Genomic DNA, 26,628 nt, shown 5'->3' on the forward strand with positions numbered 1-26,628 from the left:
AGAGAGAGAGAGAGAGAGAGAGAGATAGATAGATAGATAGATAGATAGATAGATAGATAGATAGATAGAGAGAGATAGATAGATGAGACGGACGGACAGACAGACAGAGAGAGAGAGAGAGATGGATGGATGGATGGATAGAGAGATAGATAGATGTTAAATTTGTTTGTTTGCTTGTTAGCAGGATTTTGCAAAAACAACCCAATCGAGTTACATTTGGGATAAATGGACTGATCCAGGAATTGTTTCTACTTTACTTAGTATTATTATTAAAAAGACGTAACTATGTATTATATAAGTATTCCTCCAGTATGATATTGAATGATACTGAAAAAGAAAATCTGATTGTTAAAAATTAATTTTTGACATTATTATTAATATTATTATTATTTGAATGTATTCAAGTTTTATTTGAAAGCGTAGGTGCAGCACAACACAAGCCAATGTGGGCTGAATATCTTATGGAGAATATATTAGATATGAGTTATGCCACGGGGACACCACCTTAAAGCCGAGGTGCCGTTGCCTGGTGCAGTGAAGACGGGGGAAGAGGAGCTGGCCGAGGCTGCACAGCTGTTTGCAAACGGTGGGTAGAAGAAGGGAGGATCTGGACGATCATGAGAGGGAATCAGGCCTGGAGTCAGTCAAGTTCATATTTTACAACACTGGAGACATGTGGACGTTTTGTGGGGAGATTATCGACGGTCCTGGGCACTCGGGGCACGGTGAATACCCGATGGACACAAACGAATGAGTCTGAATACGAGTGGCAGCAGCGCTCCACTGGTGATAAAGAATATCTGAATATTTCTCAGCTGGATGTTTAATAAGCAGATACTCACATCTCTGTTTGTTCCCGTTGCTGGTGGGGAGCACCGAGGCGTTACGCGCCAGCAGTTTGACTGGCAGGGATTTGACCCGTCGCACCAGGGGCACTGCCACCCGCGGGCGTTTGACGGGCACCACCCGGGGAACCGGAGACACCCTGCCACGGAACTCGAACAACCTGCAGAGACAGACAGGAGGGGGGACAGGAAGGAGAGAGAGACAGAAAGGAAAGAGGAGGAGAAATAACAGGAGAAGTTAAGATGTGAGAAGAACGAAGGATGAACTAAGTTGAAAATCAAATTAACAGAAAGAATAGAAATTAAATTGCTCTGAAATATGAATTCATATAGAAGTAATGTCATGTAACAGCAAACACATGTTGGAGGGAGCTTGCCGTCATGGTGCCCTGAAGGAAAGACGTGACACAAACGTTGCCATGGAACAAAATCCAGACGGGGATTATGTTTCCCAACAAGACATGTTTGGTAAAATACATCAGTATTATATCAGCAGAATTGTCATGTAGTAATAAATGCTCTACATGCAAAGTGAGAACATCAGACGATTCCGACTCAGTGACCGAACGAGATGAGAAAAGACAAATGACAAAACTCACCGGTCATTAGACAGTCATTAGAAAACAGATGAATTTACTTTATATTGTTTTGTTCTGCATAAAACAACAAAAAACACCAAAACTTCACGGTGAATAAAAAAGTTGTTCTAATGGTTTGTTCATGATTTTATTTAAATTCACAATTATCCAACAATTATTAAGACTTTTTTCTAGATATGTAATAATTAAGGAATTTACAAAGAATAAAAGAAAAAATATTCATTCATTCTTAAAGACAAAATTCTTAATAAAATTCAACAAAATAGAATTAAAATTTGGGTAAAATCAGGAATGGCTCTCCGATAAAAGTATGTTATAACAAGAATGTTTAAAAGAATGAAATAGTATAAATAAATAAATCGTTCTTAATTTAGGTTAAAACCCGGAGATGCACAGAAAACAACCTGGTCCTGAAAAACCTCCGAGACCAGAGAGCTCATCGTGGACTTCAGAGGAAGAAATCAGTTTTAATCCCAGTGCTATCAATATGAAAATGATGTGCAATATGTGTTTGTTTTATACGTTTTATTTATAATTATTCATCTCTATGTGATCTCTGTTTTTGATGGGGTTAAACTAATCGGAAACTCTAAATTGTCCGTAGGTGTGAATGTGATTGGATGGACGATATTTTTGTAGCCGTTGCGTTCACGAGATCAAAGTCGTGTTTAGTAACGTCAGTGAATCCAAAAAACAGAATTCCCTCTGTCACTGGCTGTTGCTGCCGCGGAGGCATAATGAAACCTAGAGTAAAGTTAATAAAAAACCTCTGCTTAAATCAAACCCAAACTCTCAGTGAGAATCTGTGAGAGTTCATGATATTTTGGGAGATCTGTGTGGAAAAGGCTGATTTATTTCCACCACTCTGACATCCAGCTTGTTCTGGCTCCTACGTCGAGCTCGGTGAGATTCACTCGCCTGTCGCCTGAGTTTCAGTAACTTTATTTCATCACTGTCAGGAAACTATTTTGACATGTAGCCCAAAGAAGATCCTCAGATTTACACTCTCCCTGATTTTATTCTGCTTTGCGCTCGGTCGCGAACGCTGCAGATGGTCATAAAACTCCGGAAAAATAGGTCTGATAATCACCATGGATCATTTGTCCAGATGGCGAGAAGCTTCCCTCTCCTACGTCAACAAGCATCTCTACAGGGATAGAAAGAAGTGAAGGTAAATCATATTGTGTAAAGGGACAATTTCATTCTACCGTTTGGACAAAAGTCTTCTGCTGCACAAAGTGAGTAACGGGAGCAGACGAGGCTTTAACTCCGAAGATTCACTGTGCACCTCAAACATCAGGAGATCAAGTTGGTCGGATGACGTCAGACCAGGAAGCTTTTGAGCTCTAGAATCTACTCTAAGGCAGACTTGACGTATCCTGTTCAAGAGGCCAACAACGTGTTCCGTGAGGCCGCTGTGACCTCGGCCTTTAACAGACACATTTAATCAGTTAATCTGTGAGTCTGAGTGGAGTCTGGTTCCAGATTTGAAAGGATGATCTCAAGTTGTTCCTGAAACAAGACATTCACAAGGCAAAAAACTGTTCAGTGAGGTCACCGTGACCTTGAACTCCAAAGGCATTCCGTCTAGATGCTCCTGAGATGTTGAGTCAAAACGTCAAAAGATCATAAATGTGTTTCTTGAAGTCACAGGGATTTTTACCTTCGACCAACAAAGAGTTTATTCACCAAATATGAAGAAATTCCCTCAAGGTTCTCGTGGTCACAAGAATTGGACGGACGGACAAATCTGAGAACACGATGTCTCCGGCTACTGGCTATCAAAGGTGCGGAGACAAAAAAAATACAGGAACAAACAGATTGGAAACTACATCATTGTATGTATGTACATTCACGGTGTATGGTCCGTTCACAGTGTAAATATGGGAGAGGGGGGGGAGAGGACCAGATCACAGTGACAGGTGTAAATCACCGGCCCAGCTGCTCAGCACGTTCAACATCTGTTCAAACAGATGTTTCATCCCCTAAAAGCTAAGTCCGATTTCTCCCACTCCAATATAGGGGCTCATTTGTGGGAGGCGGGGGGGTGGATGCATGTAAAGAGGCTGATGAAGCCACCGGGTTGAATCCTGTCCTGCGTTTCTCTCGCAGGGCGGCCGGGCCGACCCCGAGCGACGGGATGAAGAAGTCAAACATCTGGAAGGGGAGTAGCCCCGCCCACTCTTCTGCATTGGAGAAAGCCAGTTAAGGTAGTTGGGACATCTGATTAGGACCGTGGATGCATCTGTGTGGAGGTATTCCAAACATATGGAACGGCCCGAGGCAAGAGCCGAACATGCTGGAGGGATTATATTCCCATCTGGCCTGGTCCCGACTCAGGATCCCCCACGGGAAGCTGATGGAAGGAGCGAGGGGTGTCTGGGCTATTTAATTCAGTCTGCTACCCCCACAAGAATAGAATATATATATATATATATAGTAAAGTATACAAGTAGTTAATGCCTTCTGTGCATGTACAGTACAACAAGGTATCAGGACACGTTTCTCCTTCCTGCAGCACATTGTGCATGACGACTGCACTTCTGTTATTTATTGTTGTGCTTTAAGCTCATAGATTTAGACGAGTGTGTGCGTCCATGTTTATTGCAGCTGGACGTGACCCAGCGTGATGCAACTGATGCAAAACTTAATTAACTTCATTCAACTTTCTCTGCATTTTACTTTAAGTTTACTTGTTGAATGGATTGTAAATGTACAGCATGTATACAGCGCTCTATAGATCGCTGCACGCTGTCACTGACGGATCCATCAGGATCAAACCACCGACACTCTGGTTGTTGGACGACTTGATCTACAGACGCTCCAATGATGAAACTCTATTCCTTAACATTTTGATTCTACCAGAGCCTCGTTGTCTTCTCTGGACACGTAGCAGCTATAAGCACCTTATATTGGACGTTTGTTTATCCTGGAAGACGATTCTCTCCTGACGCTTTTAATTTGATTGTTAAATTGACATTTTTTATACTTGTGGCTATAAATGACCTCGACAACTTTATTGGGGCTCATACAATGACAAACATATCTACACCCGTAGGTTGAAGGTTTGGACAAGAATTACCGTCCATCAGCAGCTTCTCTCTGTGCGATGACTTACATCACAATGCAAATCGAACTTTCTTTGCATTCATCATCATCATCTTCTCGAGTCTCGACAGGATGCACGGACAGAGTTACACAACTCACACACGCAAAATGAAGTTATCATACATTCTTCTTTCGCTTCTCCTCAGAACGCCAGTGGACGCTCGCTGTGAAGGTCACAACATTGTGGAGGTCAAGGATGAACTGGAGGGAAACGGTAAAGGGGGCAGTGTGGTTTGGTTTGTGCAACGGCGCAAGAGAGCAAATACCGAGTTAAATTCTCTGGCTGTTCCCTCAAAAGGGGGAAAGTGATGCATTATTCAGGGAATTAAAGAGACACGACTGATCTTCCCTCCCTGGGAGATAGAGGAACCTGGATTACCCCTCCGCTCTGCTGTCTCTTTTCAAAACAGACAGAGTTTGATGCGTCTTGACTGGAGTCCGAAGACGACATTGAATAACCCCCGGATTGCTATGAGGGCTGTTGGCTGCAGGACTGAACAAAAACCTTCTTCTAAAAATACTGTTCCCGTCCATGTTTACTTTCACGTGAGGGCTACACATTAAAAATAAGAACATCGGAAGAAGGATGGAAGACTTTGAATTTGATGGACCATATACTCAATATATACTAAAATGTTGTGTTGTGTGTATCCAGTGATTCTCGTCCCACTGCCTCGTCTCTGTGAGCAAGCATGTGGCATAACAACCCTATTAACTGATCAGAGACCTGTCACTCAAAGAGACACAAGGATTTCCCTGTATTTTCCCTGTAACCCCTCTTTCATAATGTTTACTTCTATTATCTAAGATCAAATGCAGCAAATAATCAAGATACTTCAACCCTGTTTTCTTCTCTACTGACATTCAAGCTGTTTTCAGACTTGACCTCCAGGTAAAAGACGGAGAACTGGCTCCTGAGTTTATCCAGAGTTTTTCTTTCACACAACCGTCGTCCAGCGGGGAATCCCCACCGCGTTCACACATCGAGTTCTCCTGACTTTCTTCTCGGAGGCCCGACAGTGCATGTTTGAAAGCAGCTTTATAGTGACTAACCTCTCGAACTGTATTGTTACTACTACTGAAGAATTGTTCCCGTGCCAGGGGATGCTCACGATCGTCATTACTTCCCCTCGGGCTGATCACGTCCTCAGATTGGAGACAGACACTGACGTCGGGGCTCATCAGATGTATCATCCCTGATTCATGTCAGATGGACATCTCCACGTTCTGTTCCGCTCTGTTCACTTTTTAAGAACAAAATAAACCTTCTGGTCCTCTCCCCTCTTTATTTTTCTACATTACTTGACGTAAAGATTTGGTTTCAAAGCCCTCAACTCTCACGAAAATCCGTTTAGACAAAAGACTTGCTGGAAGCACGAGGGATGCCAGGATGACAAATGCAGCAATTTCTTTCTGCCCTCTTTGGTTTAACAGCGATGACTTTGATGATTTTCTTTTTTACTTTCAGCTGCTCCTGTCAGAGCAGTTCTACTTACCACGCTGTGGCATGACTGTGGAGGTCACTGCAAATCAACCAAATCGAACCACATGTTCCTCATTATTAGTTTTATCAGATCCCCACGAGCCAAAACCAGATAATCCTGCTATAAAGACTTTTGTTGAAAGTATGCTGAATATGATCTCTTACTGTTTGGCTGCTGTCGGGGTTTGTGGGTAATATATCACCAATCAATCGTTTATGAAGGCAGCTATTGATTAATCAGGACATCTGTCCAGTCTCCAGCAGAGAGGTTCTCTCAGTTTGGCGTTTTACTGAAGCTGTGATTGGTTCCGTCAGTTCATCAATTCTCCTCCAGCCTGACGTCTTTGGAAACTCTGGGATCTCAACTAGGATTTATTCAAATAAATTGCATTCCTGCAGGTGCACAGACACACACCTGCACAGCTACTGTTCCTCCCGGCTTCACCTGACTTCAAAGATAATTCCACAACATCTCCCAAAAGAGCCGAGCATCCATCTTCCTACGTTTGGACTGAACCAGTTCTCTTCTCCAGCATATTACAATATAATACAGCTGGTTCTCTCACACACAAGCGACACCGATCCATGTTTATTTACTGTCTGAAGATGAACTCTGTATTTTTCCCACAGGTGAAAACTGTCTCGTCTCTATTTCCATGTCTCGTAACAACGATCCCGTGAAGTGCTTTAAACTCTATATTCGTTCCGTAGTTATTCCTCAGCAGAGACGTGTTTAAGTCTAGTGGTTCTCCGAGCAGCACTCAGACCTCGGGCCTCCGAGAGGTTAACTCGATTAACCTTCTGCTGATCGCTGGAAACAGCAGAGCCACGAATCAAAGTGCTCAGATGCTGAATTCATCTCCGCTGACAGGAGGAGAAATGCTGGAGGAACTCCAAGTACCATCCTTCCTCTTACCTGTCGTAGAATTCTTCTCTGTAGTAATCGTAGTCCAACTCGTAGCCGCTGGGGGGAAAAGCACATTAGGAAATATTGACTATACAAACCATACGATGCATTTCATAACACAAGCATCAAATCCACATTTAAAACATCACAGGGGGGAAAAAAGCTTTTTAGAGCTTTGCATGCAGAGCCTATAGAAATAAAAACCAATAACAATGTATAAAAATATAACATCAATACTTCTGAACTGTGTGGGAGAGACAAAGAAACCACAACAGCTTCCTCTCACGTCAGGAGACAGAAGGAGATGAATGGAAATCTGAAGTGAAACCTGTATAAACAGAAAGTGGGTGAAGTGGGAGATGTTTAACATGTACTGACACATGTCACAGCACAAACGTCCCAGATGCTCAGATCCTCAGATGTTCAGTCCAAACAAGAGAAGAGGTTTCAGAACGCGGAGGAGACACAAACACGTCAGATGTTCTTAAACCCCAGGAAAGGGGAATACACAATAACTGTGTAGAAATAAATGTAAATGAATCACGTTTACTAAATTAATTGGACATATATATATGAAATGAGGGAATGGGGCGTCACAGGGGATCAGATTTTGAGTTTGAGTTCAGCTGGGGGCCTTTCTGTGTGGAGTTGTCATGTTCTCCCAGTGTTTGCATGGTTTCCTCCAGGTTCTTCCACCTTCCTCCCACAGTTCAACACTCTGAACTGAACATCTGTGTGAATGTGAGAGTAAGTGGTTGTCCAGACCCCCTGATGATTAGGTGCAAGAATGTCTCTGTAACCCATCACACCATCAGATCATCCGGACCTAACATCGGTAACGACAGATCACCTTCCAGTGGCTCCAGCTTCAGTTTCACTACCAGAGGGAACCATCACCCACTGTAACAGCTCTACAGGGACTTCAGGTTCATTTCAGTTCACCTTCGCTGCACTCGTCTCATCGAGCGCAGCACCCAGAGGCTTCCTGCCCAGCACCAGGTACCAGAAGAGCCGGAAACTTTAGCTTGAAGTTAATTTGAACTGTAAAGTCAGTTAATGTACTTACATCTTTTGAGACTCTGCTATTCAAGGACTGCTTTCAATTTATTAAATTTCCTTTTTTTCAGTTTCAGGAATTCTCCCTTTTGTTATGATTGAGGTACATATTTGGGGATTTTTTTGTTATTTTATTAATATCTTTACATTTAGAGATTGTATTTTGTGTCTTTTAAATATGTCTTCTAAGCAAAAACTGCCAAAGAATCTGATTTCTCACGCTCAAGGTTCTGAGACAATATTCATACAACTGCAGGACACGAACAGAAAATACATCTTCTACGGTTTATTAAAAAAAGCACCTTAAAGATGGTGTCATGCACTTTGTGTTTGAGGGGGAGAGTCAGAAATACTCTGTCTCTGTTCTACGGTAAAAAAAACAACAACTAAAAGTTCTGACAGGCTTTGATGCACGAGGACGGAGACGTTTAAAAATAGAAGATGGTGCTTTTGTTCATGACACAGCGACAGGTCTCCACCATCAGCAGGGTGGTGTTAACCCAGTGTGTTAACCCGGTGTGTTAACCCGGTGTGTTAACCCGGTGTGTTAACCCAGTGTGTTAACCCGGTGTGTTAACCCGGTGTGTTAACCCAGTGTGTTAACCCAGTGTAGTACCCGGTGTTAACCCGGTGTGTTAACCCGGTGTGTTAACCCGGTGTGTTAACCCAGTGTGTTAACCCGGTGTGTTAACCCAGTGTGTTAACCCGTGTTAACCCGGTGTGTTAACCTAGTGTGTTAACCCGGTGTGTTAACCCGGTGTGTTAACCCGGTGTGTTAACCCGGTGTGTTAACCCAGTGTTGGATCTCCTCAATTAATCTGGTTCAGGTCTCAGTCCCACATGACGCCTGCATTTGTTCTTGCACTCAACATATTTGTTGATATTATAGAACCAGACCTTTAAATAAACCTGTTCAGAAAGTTCATGAAACACCAAGATCTGCACATGACTGAATCTGATGAATCTGATGAATCTGATGGATCTGATGAATCTGATGAATCTGATGAATCTGATGAATCTGATGAATCTGATGAATCTGATTGATCTGATGAATCTGATGAATCTGATGAATCTGATTGAATCTGATGAATCTGATGAATCTGATGAATCTGATGAATCTGATTGAATCTGATGAATCTGATTGAAGCTGATGAATCTGATGAATCTGATTGAATCTGATTGGATCTGATGAATCTGATGAATCTGATGAATCTGATGAATCTGATGAATCTGATGAATCTGATTGAATCTGATGGATCTGATGAATCTGATGAATCTGATGAATCTGATGAATCTGATGAATCTGATGAATCTGATGAATCTGATGAATCTGATTGAATCTGATGAATCTGATGAATCTGATTGAATCTGATGAATCTGATGAATCTGATTGAATCTGATGAATCTGATGAATCTGATGAATCTGATGAATCTGATGAATCTGATGAATCTGATGAATCTGATGAATCTGATGAATCTGATTGAATCTGATGAATCTGATTGGATCTGATGAATCTGGTGAATCTGGTGAATCTGATTGGATCTGATGAATCTGGTGAATCTGGTGAATCTGATGAAGCTGATCAGAGGCTTGTACCTGTAGAGAGAAGCTGCAGATCTCTTTAGGACTTTAGGTCGAGTTGGCTTCGGTTCTCCTGCCATGTTGACGTCTGAGAAAAAAAGCAGAGGAATCAAACTTTTGTTAAATTTAATAAAAAAAAAAAAAGCTTAAATCTTTAACTCAGTGGGACTCAGAGATATTTATTCCAAAGCCTGTGAGAGAGAGAGAACACATGACAAGATGAGGAGCATGTGTGCCAACAGAGCTGGGTGGTGCGTTATGTAATGGTCTCCACTGGGGGGCGCTGCTGAGCCATTTTACACCATCTACACTGAACGTTAAACAGCAGCTCAGGCTGTTCCCATTGGTTAACGTCACATTAATGTATCCACACATTTAAAAACAAACCGAGTTCGACCCAGAGTGAATTCTATCACAGCGAATAAATGATGAATACATGTTTAAATAAATAAAGAGTTTCTAGTGTGATGACAAAATCAACATTAATGGAAGAGAAATCAAAAGATTAAAGAAGTAAAATAATCTATTTGTTGCTTCCTGCCTTACACACACACACACACACACACACACACACACACACACACATGCAATATCCTGCATTAGTTACGGACATGGACAAATCAAATGACTGATTGATATAGAGAATATTGAAATGAAAGGATTAATAATTAATCCCAGTCGTTGAGTAGTTGAAGCCAGAACACTGGACATTTAAGTCAATTCATTTTAGGTGTAAGTAAAAAATGATCTGTGTAAATTGTGCTCAGATAAAAGTCAGTTAAAATGCAGAGATGATGTTTTGTTTCCATGTTAATCTCCTTGAATCTCTCTGAACTCTTCTTGTTCTCATTTCACCTGTTGTCTTTTCTACTGTAAACGCGTCCATCAAACTACATGTGCTGCTGTTTCACTCCTCCAGTGGGTGAACACTACTTTCATCAAGTATTTTGAGTTCTTAATATGTTGCATATACTTATATATATTCTATCGATGTACATGTTTATACAGGAGATTAGAGAGAAAGAGCATTTTAATCCTGTCTATGTCCAGTGCACGTGTCAGAATTGACAACAAACTTGACTTTGACTGAATGAAATCTCCTTCCACTTATTGAATTAACAGCAGAAACTACAGACATGTATAAACAATCCCAAACCTCACAGCTGACACACACACACGCAGGACGTTGCTAGGCAACAGCAGTTGATGCTCTTTCTTTTACGTGAGAGAAAACAATAGATGTTTTTTTTCTGCGCTCTGCGTGGCGTCTCATTACAGAGGAAGCTGCAGTTTTCACTTCACCATAACCTGCAGGACTGTGGGAGGAGACAACCTGCAGGACACGCCCCCCCGCAGACACCACAGGAGAAAATTTTAACATTTAAACACACACACACACACACACACACACACACACACACACACACACAAACACAACACACACACATCCTCCAACTGCTCCATATGCCTCAATGACTTTATCTCCTACAGGGTCTTGTTATTCAAGGGGGGAGTCCCTGAACGCAGCGCACACACACACACACACACACACACACACACACACACACACACACACACCTAGTCTATCCATAACCATTTCTGTCATTTTTGTTTTACCCACATGCTCCTGCTGTTCAATTTTCAATTTTCTTTATTGCATTTCTGCCTTTTATCAGCTCTTTCATGTTCAGCAGTTGCTTTCTGACGTTGACTTTTACAGCTGCGGTGAAAATCATCCTCGCCATCATCTTACTTTTATGTTGTGAAGTCGTGGTTTACTTGGCAAACAGAGAACTGAGGTGGTGACAAGGGTTCGTCTCACGTTATAAACTCTGTATATACTTTAAACTGGAGCCCACGGTCGGCTGTAATGAGAGGAAGAGAAGTCGAGTCGAGGAGGTAAGTGGTTCAGAATAAGAAGACAGAATTGATATGTTCCCCATGGCAACACACACGCACGCATGCACATGTGCACGCACACACACACACACACACAGAAACACAAAAAGCTGCAGCGAGGCGGAGAGCATCACTTAGTGGTCCCTTAGCTGTCACAGCGACACTACACACACACACACACACACACACACACACACACACACACACACACACACACACACACACAAAATCACAGTTATGCCAGATAAATTTGTGTGTGTGTGTGTTTTGTGAGATCGCACAATTAAACCTTCCACCCAATACACACACATTTTCAGTTCTACTCATTCACATATTTTCTTTTATCACACATGTACACTCACACACACACACACACACACACACACACACACAGATACACACACACACACACACACACACACACACACACACACACACACACACACACACACACACACACACACACACACACACACACTGCACTGAGAGTCTATTAAAGGAACGTGCTCTCCGTCCTGCAGTGACTGAACCAGCTCGCTGACAGTCGGGCTCCTCTGCTTCGCCCGGGGGGGGGGGGACAGACAGATGGAGGAAAACTCTCCAGCAGCTTAAAGGCAAACTCAGCTCACATCCCATTTCCCCCTCTGATACTTTATAGTAACACAGGGGGAAGGTGGCACATTCACACGCTCACTGAGAAAATGGCTGTGACGGAGCTCAGGGCTCGTGAACGATTCCACGAGGCCGGAATTTCACATCATTACAGGACTGTGATGTTTTAAAGACGTGAATCAATCAAATCAAGTTTGAAAAGATTGTGTCCAACAACAGTCTGTAGACATCGGGGGTGTAAGACTCTGGTGAAGAGACGAACACTGAAGAACATGTTGGACTGGACTTCACATAAATCAAGTAGGTAAACGGAAAAGAGCAAAACAGAGGAAAAGTTACAAAACTTTACAAACTCTGCAGACGCACATGTCTACATTTCCTGGCTGCAAAATAGTTAATTAAGTCATTGTATGACAGAGAGACACACACACACACACACACACACACACACACACACACACACACACACACACACACACACACACACACACACACACACGATTTCGGTCTGACTTTGAAAATCGTTGCAGCCCTATTAGCCGTCAAGCAGCGATTTCTTTTTTGCAGTAAGCCCCCAAATTATGCTCATCATTTACCGATGCAGAAATTACTGCGAGTTCCTTATAGTGCTGCAAAATGTGGAGGTCAGGAGGTCAGGATCTGGTGTTTGGGATCGTGATCGTGTTCGCTGGCTTCACCAGAAGCCCCCAAAAATATTGTCAGACAAACGCTGATGATTTGGACCAAAGTGAACTTGAGTGAACGTTAAGATTTGCTTGTGTTCACTGGAGCCTTCAGGGCGTCAGTCGCCTTAAAGTCACATTAAAAAGACACAAAGACGCCGGAGCTGAGGAAATAATGGTTTGTTGTTGTCGACTCACTCGTTTGTTCCTAAGTGGAACAAAAGACCTTGTTTGTCATTTTAACCACTTGAATGCTGAAGATCCTGTGAACTCAACTCTCTGGGGGGAAATTACAACCTCATTATTCCCATTTTGAGAGGGAATATATCTTGAGTATACATATAAAATATATAGCGTAGTTTGTGTCAGTCATTTAGGTCCTTTCAGCTTAAGGTATATGTTATTTTTCTGTTTCATTAATTTGTGCAGAAATCTTTGTAAAATGACAATTTGCCATTTTAATGACCTTCAGAGGTGCTGAAGGTAAATTCACCTCAAAACAACTTTGCATGAAAACAAATTTTTAACAAGCTTTTATCCCAAAATCTATTTAGTGTGGACACGTCACTGCTTCACGACTCGTTTGCACGTGTCCTCTTCATCGAAGTCTCAAGATGAATGAAACAGATGAAGCACACAGACTCACCGAGCGTCTGTCCCGCCAGCACCCGGCCGTTCTCCCCGATCACGGCCCCCCTGGCGTGCCTCTCGCCGGCGTACTGGATGAAGGCGTAGCCCTTGTGCACGGAGCAGCCCAGCACGCGGCCGTACTTGGAGAAGATGCTCTCCACATCCGACTTCTTCACCACCGCTGTGTTGAGGTTGCCGATGAACACCCGCGAGTTGATGGACTTTGGGTCTGTCTTGTTGGTCACGTTACTGGTCTGGACCTTCAGCGACATGCTGGACCGACGAGGTGAGGGAGCGACGAGCGGGCGGGATGTGTCGGGAGGAAGAGACGCAGAGAGACGGAGGATCTGAAGGACAAAAGACAACAGATAACATCGTGTTAGTCATTTAAAAGACAGATCGTGGAGAACAGCTGCAACAGACCACATCACTGACTGGGACATTTGAGATTTGAGCTCAGAAATCATCAAACCTCTGAGAGCGAGTCTGTGAAATGATAATGAAGAAGGTGAAGATTTGCTTCATAGAGTCTCAGTATGGATTTTATTTATCGAGCAAACAGGCGTTCATTCATACATAATGACACAACGTTTAGAAATGGAGCATTGTGCGTATCGATTGCTTTTACTTTTCAAATTATGGAAACATTTAATGATGGTGCTTATGTGCTTATGTGAGTTGAATTTTAAACATAGGACTTGTGTGTGTGTGTGTGTGTGTGTGTGTGTGTGTGTGTGTGTGTGTGTGTGTGTGTGTGTGTGTGTGCGTGCGTGTGCGTGTGTGTCCTTCCTATACCTTCACCTTCCCAGTGAAACCTGACTGGTCCAACTCTGATGAATCAAATTGAACTTGACCCCGAGGGACTCGTGAGCGTTTGTTTCAGGAGATTCACAGTCAAACACGGAATATTGTTGATTCAGCAAATCTAATGTGTGTGTGTGTGTGTGTGTGTGTGTGTGTGTGTGTGTGTGTGTGTGTGTGTGTGTGTACGAGAGAGTTTGAATGTTTCGAGTTTTTTAATAAATAATAAAAGACCCACATGTTGTTAAATGCACACACATATAAACATGATGCAAGTTGCAGGAAGCCATGAAGAGTAACTTATGCATCGCTGGTACACACACACACACACACGCACACGCACGCACACACACACACACACACACACCGCACGCACAGATAGTTAGGCTACGTCCCATGTATGTATGTCAGTCTGCAGTTGTGGCATCAAAGTAATTTGCATGTACGAATGTTAAAAATGAATTTCTGTGATAATTCCAGAGCATCTGACTGAAAAGGGAAAATGAACACAGCCTTATTGAAGAGTGGATTTTAAACACGAATAAAAAGCAACATTAGCATAAGAAGAAACACACGGAGCCTCTCAGCTTGAATCAGATGTCAGAAGAACTCAGGCTTCACACGCAGATGAGTGTAAGTGTTGTCTTTGTAAACCGTCGTTCATCAAAATGCATGTTTCCATAGAAATCCGGCTTCAGAGCAAACAGGAGAAGCACTTCCTGTGTCTCTGCTGCACAACGATCTCATGCTCCATAAGCAAATTATCTTTAAAAGCTGCCTCCTCTGGGGGATTCATGGTGCGATGATACACGCACACATTAGCATAAAGCCGCTTCAAGTCCGTAAATGACTCAGAGAGCTGACTTTGTGGTTTTCATGTAAATTTCCGCTCATGAATTCAAATGAGCTTCATGTCGTAGTAATATTTTTATCCTCAATTACGACGGCGACTGTGATTGTGCGGGAGAATCCGGTGAGTAATGCTGATGTGCAGGACGCTAACTGCTTGTTAGATTCACATTCAGGAGATAACATGTCGGGGGCCTCCACACTCCTGTTTGTTTGTTGGTTGAAGCTGAAAGTCCAGTGATATGCTGGAGATCACATCTGGGGTCAGGGGTCAACAGCTGTCGGGGGGTCAGGGGCTAACAGCCAATCACAGCTCTCTTCAGTAAGAAAAGGTTTAGTGAAACAGTTCTTTAAAGTTTCTTTGTATTCATGTATTCCTCAGTGCTATTCATGTATAATTCTGATAGAAATGTAAGTTATTCATTTATAACAACTGTTTTAAATGTATGATTTTATTCAGTGGTTGTAATTAAACTCTGTAACTTTTTACTGGAGCTTCACTTCGGGGCTCCGATTCAGCTGCGTTGGAAAAATCCACCTTTTTTAAATGGATTCACGTCCGGATGCAGAGACACAACGAGATATTAAGTTCAAATGCAACTAAACAACAAACGTGTTTTTAAATAAATTGTATTAGTTTTTTCTTGCATTTACATCATGAGAATTTGTCCTTGAATTACATATTCGACAACTTGTTGGTTTTCTGCTCAAATATCCAAACAAGAAAAGTTGGACAACACGACAGCCAAAATGTCTCAATCACCCCCTGGTGGCTGGCTAGAGTATAGGTCATAAACCCCTCCTCATCCATGTTAGTGGATGGGACATGGAACAAATTAAAAAGTCAAAAATGGATGTGCAATTGTTCAAATTCACTAATGGCTCCAAATCTGCAAGAAGGCAGTGTCCAATGTAGTTTGGGTTTATTTCGGGATATGCAGCACAATATCCACTTGTCACATTAGCATTATTATTAAACTGTTTTATGATTTTGTTTTCGACATTCACAGCAATCGGTGAAAACAAGGGACACAGTGTGAACTTACATGATTCAGATAAAGTTCACAAACTCGTCTCCTGGTGTGAGACGTCGAGTCAAGTCAAATGTTTGTGTCGTCACCAAAGCTGCTGCCATCTAAACACGATGATATTTCCCAAATGAGAACAACTTAAAAGACATATGTGTTGTGTGGAGGGTTGAACGTCTTGAGGTGGACACCAGGCGTCCATGTCTGAGCTGCTGTCGTGCCCTTGAGCAAATCACCCAAACTATTATGCTCCGTCCAGCACAGATCAATGACGGCAAGACCCCACAGCGAAAAGTTGTGTTACCTGTGAGTGTGTTTGTGGGATTAGCATTCAGACAAACTCTCCAGGTTCACTGAATCAGATCCATTAACATTTCTCAGTCCCACTCTGAGAACAAAGCAGCAGCTTTACACCCAAATGAGCTTTATTTCCTGAGTTTTTAATTAAACTGAAGTTGTGCACATATCCTGCACCGGCACAACCTCTCCCCCTGATTCTGTGAGCAGGATTAGCAATTAAAGCGAACACCACGGGGGACTGTGTTGTGATTATACAGATTATACAAATGCTGCCTTCAGGCGCTGTTGGAAATGGAATCACAAATAGGACAGAGGTAACATCCCACAGAGGTCTGAGGAGTCGCAGACTACGGCTGAATCACTCAAATTATTGATGCTTAAATCAAAACATGAACATTCATTTACATGGTCAGATTTGACACAAGGAAACGTCCCACGTTTGGTGATTATTCCCAATTTCAACCTATTTTGAGTGAGCAAGTTGAAAATACTGTTAAATTCTTTCTTGCAATTCTACATCATTTCTCTGACACATCAGGAAACAGAAGAAGAAAAAGAAAAATCAACCGACAATTCAATTTCAGTCCGTGTCCAATTAGTCCACATTCTGCGTCTGACCCTCAGTTTCCCGACATGTTGATTCAATTCAGAGGTGAAACATTCAAACAAGTTATTTCAGTGACAAATCGCTGCTAATTACATTCACAGTGAAACTGAATTACTGTGAGTGTGGGAGTTTTAGAAGCAGATGGTAAATATAATCCACACTTTTGACAAATATAATAATCCAGTTACCTGCACAGCTTCTGTTTTCCGTCTGCAGAGCAAACAGAACGTGTGCTCATTGAGTTCCAGGAGTAAAACATCCGCCAAACGATGCAGCGGCTGGTGAATCAACACATCACACAGATGATAATGAACAATCAACCGCAGCTACACAAACAAAGAGACTGAGAATAACTCTCGGTGCTGGAATGGAAACAGAAATCGAACTAGGATGACGCTCAGTGGAGCGGATCCCTCTGCCCAGGCCCAGCACGCCCTCATGGAACCACATTTAAATACGCTCAGTGCACAATTCATACATGGAATTACACACATTCACCGATATCATGGCCCAAAATACATTTTTCCATCTAGATCGATTAATTAATCCCCAGGAAATCAGTGAAAATGACAAATACTGCTCACAATGTTACGGGAAGTGACAACAAAAATTCCTGGATCCGCCCCCTTTATGTGGATCCATCCCAAAATTCCATAGACTCTTTCTTGTTTCATGTCCCATCCTCCCACCAAGTTTTGTGGGTTTCAGTTATTTTTGTGTTAAAAACCTCATTTATGTTGCCTTTACGTATAAAAAGAGATGCAGCTGTAAAAATGATACACATACTTCCATGTGTCCATGGTTGTGAAGCAATAGAACCACTAGAGGGCAGACCTTCAGTTGACGATAAACATGTGGATGGTGCAGCTCCTAAAAAAGCGGCCAAGTTGTAAACAGTTGTTGTCTGTGGACAGTTAAAAATTGTCACTACCGTAATTTCTTCCTCGTGTCCTATGGTCGACTCGTATGAAGTATTGGCTACACTGCCCCCCTACGATTTCCGTTAGTACTGCTCCCTTTTTGTCTGTTTCATCCGTATCCGTACGTTTTTTCGGAAGACGTGAACGAATAAGGACAAAGCCTCCGTTCATTGTTGTATCTAACGTTGATTTTAAATGAGCCTGTAACCGTCACTACCCACGCAACTCCGTGCATCCTTTACTTTGGCAGGGCTGTGGAGCAATACATCCACTAGAGGGCAGCACAGAGGTGACACATGGTGATACAAAACGAAATGTGGACGAGGGAATTCTATTCACAACCACAAATTATCAATAAGAGTCATTTACATAGTTGAAAATGTTCTCTTGTTGTTTGGCTACACTGCCCCCCTGTGATTACCAGTGGTACTGCTCCGTTTCGTCTCTTTCATCCGTATCTATACGTTTTCGGAAGACATTAAACAAATATGAAGGAAATGAATGCAGAGAACGAACAGAAGTCTCCGTCCATTAACTTGTCTGTTGCTGAGCTAATGAGCATCAATCCCTCTGACAAACCAACAGACAAAAACACAGACAGGGGTCCGTGATTTATGAGACTAATTTTAAAACCTCACTAACTTCGGCCTTTGTGAGATTAGACGTATAAAACAAATCCTCGGAGCTTCTGTCAACATGCGAACACGTGGTGTGATTTCAATATTCAACCGGAGGAGCGACGACGAGGAGGTAGAAACACTTTGCTCCCTGTTGTGCAGTTGTTTATCTGCGCGTTGCTTTACTATCCCACATGTTTAATTGATGTTCTGCTGTAATTTGTATTTCTTTACATCCACCCTGCTCCATACAGATCGCCGCTGAAGCCCAGGTTTAATATTTTAGAGCTCAGCAGTTTGAAGTGGAATCCTGTGATGTTAAAGTGGATCCTACATCACAAGAAGGAAAAAGGACAATCTGATGTTTGAGAGCAGCTTTCATTCGGACTCATTGAATGTTTGAATTCACCTCAGTGTGAGTGTGTGAGTGTTGTCATACGTTGAGTGAACCAGATAAATCGTATATGTTTATACGCTCAGTGTGTTACAGTAATGATATTGCACAATAAAGTATTTAATTATGATTGAACATTTGAACTTGAGTTTCAAAGTGTCAACCCAACGTGACGCCACCCATTGGTTTGACATTTTGTCCAGCGCCATCTTGTTTTTATGAAACCAGAAGTAGCCATATTTGGAGAACCTGGGAGGGGGTGGAGCCTGACTGAGAGCCGCACGCCCCCACCTACACCTGTGACCACTCATTGGACAGTATTAGCTGTCAATCACACAGTATCCATGTCCCAATGTCCACTGTGCTTCATCGTCTTTTTGACCTTAAACAGGACTTTAATTAACAAAGTGAACATCGTGCTGTATCGAAGGAGACTTGAAGCCAGAGATTTAAATATAAGCTCCCGAAGAAAATGTTTACTGACGTTATGAATCAAGTGAGAAGAAGAGTCATTTTCTTATAGACTTCGTTAGAATCTGAATTCTTGAAGCTCTTTTGTCTTTTAACTTCCTGCGATTTTTGCCAACCGCCTTAAACTCAGCAGCCGATTCTCCGTACTTTACCCGTAGGTCATGTCTGAAAACGGCTTTAGTCATAAACTTCAGCATCATTTCTTTTGGTTGAGATGGATATCTGATATTTACAGTAATCCCCAGCTGTTTACATCCAGTTGACATGTCAGAAATAGACATGGAAGAATTTATTGAGAGCGTTTTCAGTTAAAGCTTCAACTGGATCCTCGATTTCTTTCTGTCAAACAGGCAGAAACAGGACAAAACCCCAAAAAGCAGAGTTCATTTTGAAGAAATAGGTCAGTTAACAGTGTTGCTGCCGGGGTTTTGTAGAACAGTGGGGATGCTCTGAGAGGATGACAACACGAAGAACATAATAAAAAGTTTTTTCCGCCTGGAGAATGAGGAGTGACTCCGCCCTCAGCGAGGGAAGGTCATCGCACCACCGGGGAGCGGCAGCGAGAAACACTTCATAATAATAAACAGAACGGACGAGACAGCGGCAGCTTTGGGATTAGAGCCACTTCCACAAACAGGAGGTGGAAACACGGTGATAGGATGAATCATTGTGCTTTAACAGTCGATCTTCCCACAGCCAATAACGCTGATGTTACACCGCTGAGGCCCTGAGATGTTCACATGACCTTTAAAACTACGACACGACTCCTGCTCCACCTTCTCAGAGGTTCGTATTGAAAAGAGAAGAAGTTTGTGTTTGTGAGGAGACCTCGACCGACCTGAGGAGGAAAACACACAAAACACAAGATACAGAAATATGGATTTAAAATGAGGAGTAAGAGGTAAAAAAAACTACTTTGTAGGTTTTATTGTTTCGTGTACCTGTAGTATTTTATGTTTTTACTTTATTTATTTATAGATGCTTTTGTGAAGCACTTTCAGCTGCATTTTATATACGAAACGTTCTTCGTTATTATTATCGTCAAGAACTAGACAGCTTCACACAACTGATGAACTTAGATTCTGTAACTCTGAGGTTCCACATTGTAAAGTATCAAAGGTTTGTAAACTCAAAACCTATTTAATATGTTGTTAGTACCAAAAGTCACAGTATTGGATATGTATTCATGTATCTATGCTGAGAAAGTGAGTATATTGCAGTATATCTGTTTCCTTAGGTTCTGTGTCAGAGAGCTGCTGATTCAATGTAGTAATCAATGAATAATAGAGAATCTTAATCTTTTAAAATATATTTCAAAACCTTTATTACTGAATGGATGATGTCTCCTGTACAACTAAAAGCTCTTTCTTGGTTTAAAATCTCTTGTGAGAGTTAACTATTGAATAAATGTCACAAATCGAGCTCACACACGTTCGAGTCTTCAGAGATTTAAACTAAGCAGAAAACGTTCCTGCTTCAAGAGAAGATAATAAAAAACAGCCTGAAGGTCAAACTTCCAGGAGAAGAAACGACGATCACGTTTTCATACGTTTAAAGTCTGAACATTTCATTATCCGGATCCAGTGAATTCAGATCAGAACCTTCATCGTGAATAGAACCCAACTTGACTTTTGTGTAAATTCTTGTGTGTGAAATACCGACACACATGACACTGTTTTTACCCAGCGACACACAGCGCCCCTCCGCTGCCACTTGAAATTCTTTTAAGCTTTCGTTTCTACTCTGATCCATTCATGTTGAATTATTGCTCGAGGTAACAGCTGTGGCAAAAGGATAAACCCGGATCATAAACACAAACACACACACACACACACACACACACACACACACACACACACACACACACACACACACACACACACACACACACACACACACTTGGTTCTTGGCTCACAGTATACCTGAAGATGGAAGCCCCCGGGAGTGAGGCTGCAGGCTGGCGCGCACACACACACACACACACACACACACACACACACACACACACACACACACACACACACACGGCAGCCATCGCAGCACACACACAGGTCCACAAGGAATCGGACGCACTAAAACATATGAAAATCACACATTTGAGGGAGACGAAAAGAGGAAAAACTCTTCGACTCATATCTACGATTAATCCATTCATTCAGTGCCTTGTGTTTATCTGAGATCGGTTCACGGAGGAAATAATTAATAGTAATAATAATAGTAGTATCTTACTTTATATAGCACTTCTCAAAATACAGTTACAAAGTGCTTCACTAACAAAAACACAAGTAAAAATACATAAAAATGAATAAAAACACAAATACTAATTCTGATAAACTCTGTTATAAAAGAATAAAAACACTAAACCTGCGACAGAAACTTCACCGTGACCTCCCGATAATATAAAAGTAGAAATAGGTGAAATCAGGCAATGCAGTATTTAAAGGAAGCTGCATGAGTATTTCTTTCCTTATTTCAAAAGACCCGTCTCCCTTAGTCTTCAGCCGAGAATCTGAAACAGTTAAAAAGACCCTGTCAGAGGATATCGTCCTCTGAGGGAGAAGTCTGTCAAGTAGGAAGACGTCCCTCTCCACGGAGACACGTTCCAGCTCCTCCTGGGGATCCTGAGCGATTCCCAGGCCGGACAGAGTTTGGTCCCTGCAGGAGGTTCTGGGTCTCCCCCTTGGTCTGGGAGGTGCTGAGGAGGCCTCCATGATCAGATGCTTGAAGCCCCTCAACTGCTGTATTAGATGTTTGATTCAATTCAGCCTAAATCTTAAGATAAAGGTCCAACTAGATTACAGCTGTAAAGTATTTCTTAAAGATTTTCCATATTAAAAATAAAGTCGCAACGTCAAACACATCATTTCAATGTCAATTTGAAACAGGTAAATTATCTTTTGGCAATAAACCCGAAGTAATGAGAGTTGTACAAATGATGATGTGTTTTTAGCAACTTGTTATTTGCAGCTCTGCAGGATGTGAGGATCTAGCCTCTGTCTCTGCAGATGTGTGGACGGTAAAAAGATAAATGCATATGATCGAACGTGTGAAAGAATGAAGCTTGTTTCTTTCCTTAAAAAAAAAGAAATATTGATTGCATCCATGTTTGTTTTGTTCTTCTCATCGCGAACACACATCCTTCCACAATATACCGACAAACTTCAGATAACATCACGACTCCGGCGTGTTTGTGCTTCACCGACTTACTTCCCATTGGCAGGTTGGTGCAGCACAGATTGGGAATCAGCTGAGGACGTGTGCAGAGCGTCTCACTTGCTGTTTACATGTGGGGCTCTGAGGCCTGAGCTACAGGGGCTCCGTCTCCCAGCAATGGACCGAATTAGTTTACCTCACAAGTTAAAGCACATCACCGGATCAAATACTAATCAGAAAATCTGCATTTTTTAGTAATACGATTTCTCTCCTCGCTGAAAATCATCCTCCTCGCTCCTCAAGGATGAGGAGACAATGACCAGAAGCCTCGAATCTGTCGGACTCTCTCTCTCTCTCTCTCTCTCTCTCTCTCTGCTCTTCTCACTTATTTCTCAGTAATAACAGAAGAATCCACTTCAACACCACTGCTGCAAATGTGCCTTTCATTTCTCGGCCCATTACGTTGTTTGGTGGTTTGTTTTGAGGCGAAGTCGGTATATTACAGCCTTTCATCACAAAACAACCCCTGGAACACTCTGAACAGCGCAGTCAGTCACTTACTGACGCTTCTTGGATTCGTGTTATTCCTCATTCGTCATTTACAGAAACAAACACTGTGACGTGGCCAAGCAGTGGCATTGATCCACTTATAATAAATCCTGTGCTCCTTGTGGTTAAGGGCAGACTTGCTTTACATTTCACAACCTGCAAACTGGGGCTCAGAGTAGAAAGCCGTGCGTCAAGATCAGTCGAGCAAATGTAAGAAAAAACTAAAGAGTCGCTTGTTTGATCCACAGATTGAAAAGATAAATCGACAGGATATTGTTTGGCAAATGAACAAATATATCACCTCTCACCTGTGACGGCTCAGGACCACTGAGCTCCTCAGACACGGTTTAGACACGGCCGCCTGTGCCAGGAGGTTCAAATTAAAATATTATTTGTTTCGCCCATATTCACAAATCACAATTTGTCTCATAGATCTTAACAAGGTGCAGCATCCTCTGTTCTGAACCCTCAACAAGAGCAAAACTACCAAAATAATCTATGGAAGAAAACGTAGAAACCTCAGAGAGACTCACATGTGAGGATCCCAACAGATTCTGCGTGTAACTGAGAACATCAACATCAATGACAGTATTTACAGTTTGTACCATGATGGAAAAGTGTGTCATAGTTTAAAGTATTTCTACATAAGAGGGAAGCAGCGATGACAAATGAATTATCGTCCGCTCGATGGTACAATATGGATAACTTCTCTTTAGGCACTTCACCCAAACTCAGGGCTGAAGTTACACTTTAATTACCAGTGTGATATTCAACCATCTTTCCCCAAACATCTGTTGCTGATGTTTCTTTAAAACGTCAGAAGCAGGACAAACACAAAACTTGTCTTTAAAACTTTTTTCCGCAGCATAAAGAGAAATGAACAAACAAGCTCAACCTGCCAGCAACAGTCTCCCAGGAGGGAGCAGCTTGATTCTCCTGCGTGTGTCAGAACAGACAGTTTGTTGACTGTGTGCGTCGCAGACTTATGTTCCTACAGAGCATCTTTACAGCTCCTGACATCGGGCCCTTTATTGGTACCTGCACACCGCTCACTGTTGGCCTCATTCCACTTGACTCCTCCATTCCCACTCAGGGCAACATTAGCCGTCTCCACAGGTTGCCTATAAATCATTGCCATGCAGGCCAACAGGCAGTAATAGAGACAGATAGTCTCTCTTAGACTGCATTAATGAACTGTTGTTCCTGGAACCAGGACAGCCGATGGGCCGATCGATACCGCGTTGTGTTCTGCTCTGCAATCCCCGCACAGCCCGACATCGGTTCGCCATCAGCTCGGGGAGTCAATTAGAAGGAGGACGATTTAATGAATCAACGATTAATTAAATAACGATTTCATAGATCCTCAACAAAAGAAGGTTTCCGTCTCCTCTCTGAGTCGGCTGGAGGTGGGCCGGCTCCGGTGCGTCTTTCCTGCACGAGCACAAACTGTCTGCACCTTCCTGTGATTACTTTCTCCATTTGTTGTTTCCTCTGGAGCAAATATTGTGTTTATTGTCCTTGAAGATGCTGCAGTGGTTGTGAGTATTTCTCCCTGAAGGTTAGAGGTTTAAAAAACACTGGAATATGATCTGATTTCATGTTGTATTCAATTTACTATGAATCCAGTGAATTTAAACAATCTCATTCTTCTCTCGTCTTTTCTCAAACTTTATTCCTCTACACTCGTCCTCTGAGCTCCTTCTTTTTTCTGTCCTCTTCTCATCTTGTTTTCTACTTTCAACTTTCTACGCTCAGCTCGTCTCCTCTTCACCTCTTCCCCATACATTCCTTCATCTTCCTTTCTTCTCCTCTCCCCCTTTGTTTTCCTCTTCTCCCCCTGTTCTCCCTCCTCTTCATCCCCCACCTCTTATTTCCCATCTTCTTCCTTCCTTTCTCTCTCCCTCTCTCTTCAGTTTCACCCTTTTTTTTTACACCGTTATTATATTTCAGCTTTCCCCTTAAGTTCTTTTCATTTTGTACCATTTTCTAACATTAACTCTCTCTCTCTTTTCTATCCTCTGCTCCTCCCATCTTCCCCTTCTCGACCCTCATCCATGCTTTTCCTCTCCGTCCTCCTCCTCCTCATCATCATCATCCCTTCTTTTCCTCCATCCTTTCCTCCTCCTCCTCCTCCTCCTCATCACAGTGTTTCCTTCCTTCCTTGTTCTCCACATGATGAACGACTGGCTGTTCCACTCATCCATCTACTGGGCAGCCTCATCTATCTGTCCACTGCCGCCCACACACACACACACACACACACACACACACACACACACACACACACACACACACACACACACACAAACAAACACACACACACGCACAAACACTTCATATAACAAAGGCACACACAAACATTTAGCGTGAAACCCACACACACTCAAGGCGTCCAGAGAGAAAAAGATGAAGTGTAATTTGAATGGACTTGACCCTACACACACACACACACACACACACACACACACACACACACACACACACACACACACACACACACACACTCTCCCTCAGGGTGTGCCTGAACAGCTTCTGATTAAAGAGCCTCTATAGAAAATCAATACCTCCTTCATTACAGCCTTACCTCTCTCTATCTCTCTCTTTCTCCACCTCCAGCCTCTTCCCTCCATCACCCTCCCTCATTCCTCCAAGTATCCTCGTCCAAACCCGACCCCCGTCAATATCTCTCCTTCACTTTCAAATGTGCTTTTCGCTCAGAGCAATAAGGCGTCTCACAGGAAGTAGGTTCAGCGTTAACAAATCATAATGAACAAACTGTGACACAACACAACGCTGTGTTGATTCAGAGCCACAAGTCGGGAGAGAAGCGTCACAATAAAGAGTTTAAACAGGAAGAGAAGCAACGTCCTCACTGTAGAGTTTATATGAAGATGGACAGCTCCACTAAGGAAACAGGCCTCCTCCATGTTAGTGGATGGGACAGACGAAAAGCATCACAAGGATGGTTTCTGTCATAGTTCTTATCACACTTATGTTTTAAGTTTTCATGTTTCTGATAAGTTTAATAAACAGAGATATGTTTCAGGTGCAGTTTCTATAATAATTTCTCTATATATTTGTGTCCAGGACATTTTAGCTTCATTTTCATTCCTTCACGGGAGGAAGTGGAGACTCGTCCATCTTTACGCAGCCTTGTCTTTAGTTCACACCCCCCACAAATAAAAAACATGTGATTGGCTCGTGTAGCACATAAGACAGTGGAATCTCTCCTGATCCAAACTGGCACAAAATGTACAATTCTTTCATTAAATTACAGTTGATTCCTACTTGATTTATATGTTCAAAATGGATCAACCTCACATTTATAAAATGTTTTGCTGTTTAAAAAGTGTTGTTTATTCTTTGCTCATAAAAAAACTGTGTTTAAACTTAAAATAAATAACAATGTGACATTTATTGTGATAAATATTGATTTTAGCTAATATGATGATTTATATTTTGATATATAAGTTTTGGCCACATGGTCCAGCCCTAGTTACAATAACAAACACATGATTAACTTGTGGAGAAACTT

The 26,628-nt window shown here is 42.2% G+C and overlaps 1 protein-coding gene across 3 annotated transcripts in view; it reads right to left on the reverse strand.

Annotated features, from left to right (window-relative positions):
* raly (RALY heterogeneous nuclear ribonucleoprotein) overlaps positions 1–26,628 on the reverse strand; it is a 91,395-nt gene that overhangs the window by 18,426 nt on the left and 46,341 nt on the right. For all 3 annotated transcript variants that reach the window (XM_047338657.1, XM_047338656.1, XM_035148360.2), the window contains exons 2-5: positions 13,421–13,751; positions 9,596–9,668; positions 6,952–6,999; positions 843–1,006 (exon numbers count right to left, since the gene is read on the reverse strand). In XM_047338657.1, coding sequence (XP_047194613.1) covers positions 843–1,006; positions 6,952–6,999; positions 9,596–9,668; positions 13,421–13,676 — 541 coding nt within the window. In that variant the 5' untranslated portion in view covers positions 13,677–13,751. The remainder of the gene's footprint in view (positions 1–842; positions 1,007–6,951; positions 7,000–9,595; positions 9,669–13,420; positions 13,752–26,628) is intronic.

Source organism: Hippoglossus stenolepis, chromosome 3 (genome assembly GCF_022539355.2).
Source record: "Hippoglossus stenolepis isolate QCI-W04-F060 chromosome 3, HSTE1.2, whole genome shotgun sequence".
NCBI lineage: Eukaryota > Metazoa > Chordata > Actinopteri > Pleuronectiformes > Pleuronectidae > Hippoglossus > Hippoglossus stenolepis.